At 43.4% G+C, this 3,767-nt stretch overlaps 1 protein-coding gene across 1 annotated transcript in view; it reads left to right on the top strand.

Moving 5' to 3' along the window:
- The first annotated feature begins 251 nt into the window (after positions 1-251).
- Positions 252-3,767, top strand: part of B3GNT7 (UDP-GlcNAc:betaGal beta-1,3-N-acetylglucosaminyltransferase 7) — a 49,447-nt gene continuing 45,931 nt past the window's right edge. The window contains exon 1 of the mRNA XM_061637749.1: positions 252-373. Within this exon, the coding sequence (XP_061493733.1) occupies positions 252-373 (122 nt within the window). The remainder of the gene's footprint in view (positions 374-3,767) is intronic.

Genomic DNA, 3,767 nt, shown 5'->3' with positions numbered 1-3,767 from the left:
CTGCTATTGCCATTACATTCAGTGATATACGGGAATTACGATTTACGAGTAACATTAGTACAAAAAACATTACTAAGGATTCTGTATGGTCTGGTATGGGAGGAGGTCCATGGGGGTGACACCATGAGTTACCGCACTGGGTGACACCAACCCTAGTGACGCCACTGAACCACTGCACCACAAAAACTATGTAAAGTGTGCTCTGCTGAAGTGATTAAAGGTCCACGTCATCCAACAATATATTTCCGACAATGGGTGTGTCCAGGAAACAGAGCATGAAGGAAACAGCCCTTCCCAGTTGCCTGTCCCTCAGCAACTGGTCTGAAGTGGCAGTGACTGGCCAGGAACGGGATCTCTGGAACCTGGTGGACAGGTCAATTAAAACGTTGGCTCAGCATGCAGCCAGTCTGGGGGAAAATAAGCAAATTCCATTAGAAAAGGGATTGAAAATAAAACTGCCAATATAATGAGACCTTTATTATGCAAATTTATGGCACAACCACACTTGGAACACTACGCACAGTTCAGGTTGCCTCACCTCCAAGAGGGTATTGTAGAACTGGGAAAGATTTTAAAAAGGAAAGTCAAAAATGATCAAGGGCATGGAGCAACTCTTCTCTGAGGGAAGGTTTCAGGAAGAGTTTGGGGCTTTTCAGTTTAGGGGTGAAAGTGTGGTGGTGACAACATGATTGCGGTGTACAGTAAAACCATGCATGGTGTGGATAAAGTTTGTCTCATATGATACCAAAGCCTGGGGTCATCCAGTGAAGCTGAAGGGTTGGAATTTTAGGACAGACAAAAGCAAGTACTTCTTCACACAGCACATAGTTAAACTATGGAATTCACTCCCACAAGATGCAGTAATGGCCACCAATTTGGATGGTATTTAAATAGGGGGGGGGCAACAAATTCAGAACAAAAATGCTTTAAACAAAAAAAAAAACCTCCTCCAGAATCCGAGACCTCGTGCCTGTGAATGCCTATTGTCAGGAGTTGTGGGTAAAGGAGGGCTCTGGTGCTCATTTCCTACTTGTGGTCTTCCTGTTGGAGCATGGGACTCAAACCCTGTGGGAAGCAGGAGGCTGGACTAGGTGGCCCACTGGCTGGATCCAAGAGGGCTAACCCTCTATGCAAGGGGTAGCCAACATGGTCATCTCCAGCTGATGTACTACAACTTCCATCAGCCCCTCCCAGCCTAGCCAACAGTCAGGGGTGATGGGAGCTGTAGTCCAAAACACCTGAAGGGCACCAGGCCATCTGCTTCTACTCTGTCTAATCTCTGTTTAAATCCATCCAAGGGTTGTGGCGGCTGGTTCAGGCCAAGGTGTGCTCTCTTTCTGCAACAGGGACAGGGTGGGAAGAGAGTGACAGAAGGCACATGAGTACATATTTGCTGATGCAGAGCAATCTCCTCTTGGCCATGAATGAGGATGGGAGACATTTGCTTTTGTTCAACAAGCTGATTGAAAAGTCTATTTGTACAGAGGGGCCCAGACGCCTTGTGTATGCACCACTGTGAATACATTTCAAGCAGGAACAGCATAGGAAAGAGAGAAAGGAGCTTATGTTCTTGTATCTTGGCCAAAAGAAGGGAGAGGTTTCCTATTTTAATGTTGCAATGGGATTGTCGTAGTGTGTGATTAATTATGGGTGAATAATGTTGTGTAATTGGTTTTTATACTTTGTAAACCACTTAGAAATGGCCAGAGTGTCAGACTGGGAGGAGACCAGGATTCAAATTCCTGCTCATATATGAAGCTCACTGGGTGACCTTGGGCCAGTCACTGTCTCTCAGCCTCACCTACCTCTCAGGGTTGTTGTGAGGATAAAATTGGCAAGGGGAGAAGCATGTTTGTAGGCCACCTTGAGCTCCTTGGAGGAAAGGTAGGATATAAATGTAATAATTAATTAATTTAATTAATTAATAATTTTCTTATTAAATAAATAATTAGAATAACACTGAGTGGTCCAACTCAGCACAAGGCAGCTTCATGTTATTACATAAATGAATAATAAATATCAAATAAACAATTTAATAATAATAATAATATAGTCCAGCTCAGCGTGGTAGCTTCATATGATTTAATAAATGACTAATAAATATCAAATAAACAATGCATTATTATTATTATTGTTATTGATATTATTATTAATAATAATAATATTAATAATAATAAATACAGTCCAACTCAGCATAAGGCAGCTTCATATGGCTAAATAGATGACTAAATAATCTAATTTAATAGTAACAACAACAACAATAATAGAGTAGTCCAACTCAGCACAAGGCAGCTTCATATCATTAGATAAATGAATTAATAAGAAATACATAAATAATATTGAGGGCAGTCATCATCATCATCATCATCATCATCATTTGTCCAACTCAGCACAAGGGAGTGTCATATGATTCTGCACTCTGAGAGGGTGTACAGATGATTCCCCACCTCACCCCCTTGTTCAATGAAGATGTGAGGAGTGAGCAGGATTGCACCTGCCAGCCACCCCCTCCAAGCCAATGTGCCTCCTAGCTGCATCTCCCCTCCCCCCAAGTGGCCCCGCATTCAGCAATGGGATGGAGGTGAGCTACACACCCAGACATATGTCAGTAGGGCTCCTTCACATGAGCAGGAATCCTGGGGGTGAGCACACAGCCATGGATACAATTCTCTAGATTTTATTGGCTTTTCATATCCTAAAATCTGTTGTTTGACATAATGTGGATTTATGGGTTGGATCAGCAGCAATGCAGGCCGGTTGGTCCCCTTCAGCAAATATCAGCAGACTTGGATTCCTGCACCAAGCAGGGGGTTGGACTCAATGGCTTTATGGACCCCTTCCATCTACTGTTCTATGATTCTAGGCTTCTCGGAACTACTTGGACCATTTGCGAGGCCCGAGGTTCACCACAATGGGAGCCAGAGGCAAGATAATGGCTCACATTGGAGACCGACAGTTGCCTCCTCTGTGCCATTAGCTAGGATGACCTGCCTAGACAAGGGCAAATCTGTACCCAACTGACTACAGATCAGAGAATCTTAATAGCATCATTTGGAAGTGCGGGGAGGCTTTTTGTTGTTGCTATGGTTGAACATCCCCCTTTAGGATGCACACCTTAACATGGTGAGGGGGTTTGAGAGTGTCAAAGAAACTGAGAACAATGCCGTCAGGAGTCTAGACCAAGAGGCCAGACTCCTAGCAGGGGCACCCAAGGCGGAATGGTCAAAGCTGAGACACCAGACTAAGATGCATCCAAACTCAGAGGAAGGCAAGGGTACACCACCTCTGAATACCTCTTACCATGAAAGCCCTATGAACAGTTAGATGCTGATTGTCCTGGTGCGCAACCTATACTCTGGACAAGAGGCTTCTGTAAGGACAGAATATGGAGAAACTGACGGGTTCCCCATCAGAAAGGGTGTGAGACAGGGGTGTATTTTATCACCCTATTTGTTTAATCTGTACGCAGAACATATCATACGGAAAGCGGGATTGGACCAAGATGAAGAAGGTGTGAAAATTGGAGGGAGAAATAGCAATAATTTAAGATATGCAGACGATACCATACTCTTAACAGAAACCAGTAGTGATTTGAAATGAATGCTGATGTAAAGAAGCAAGCACAAAAGCAGGACTACAGCTGAACGTCAAAAAGACTAAAGTAATGACAACAGAAGATTTATGCACCTTTAAAGTTGACAATGAGGACATTGAACTTGTCAACAATACCTCGGCACAATGATTAATCAAAATGGAGACAATAGTCA

This window comes from Rhineura floridana, chromosome 7 (assembly GCF_030035675.1).
Source record: "Rhineura floridana isolate rRhiFlo1 chromosome 7, rRhiFlo1.hap2, whole genome shotgun sequence".
Lineage (NCBI taxonomy): Eukaryota > Metazoa > Chordata > Lepidosauria > Squamata > Rhineuridae > Rhineura > Rhineura floridana.
The sequence above is the reverse complement of the archived record's forward strand: the minus strand, read 5'-3'. Positions and strand labels throughout refer to the sequence as shown.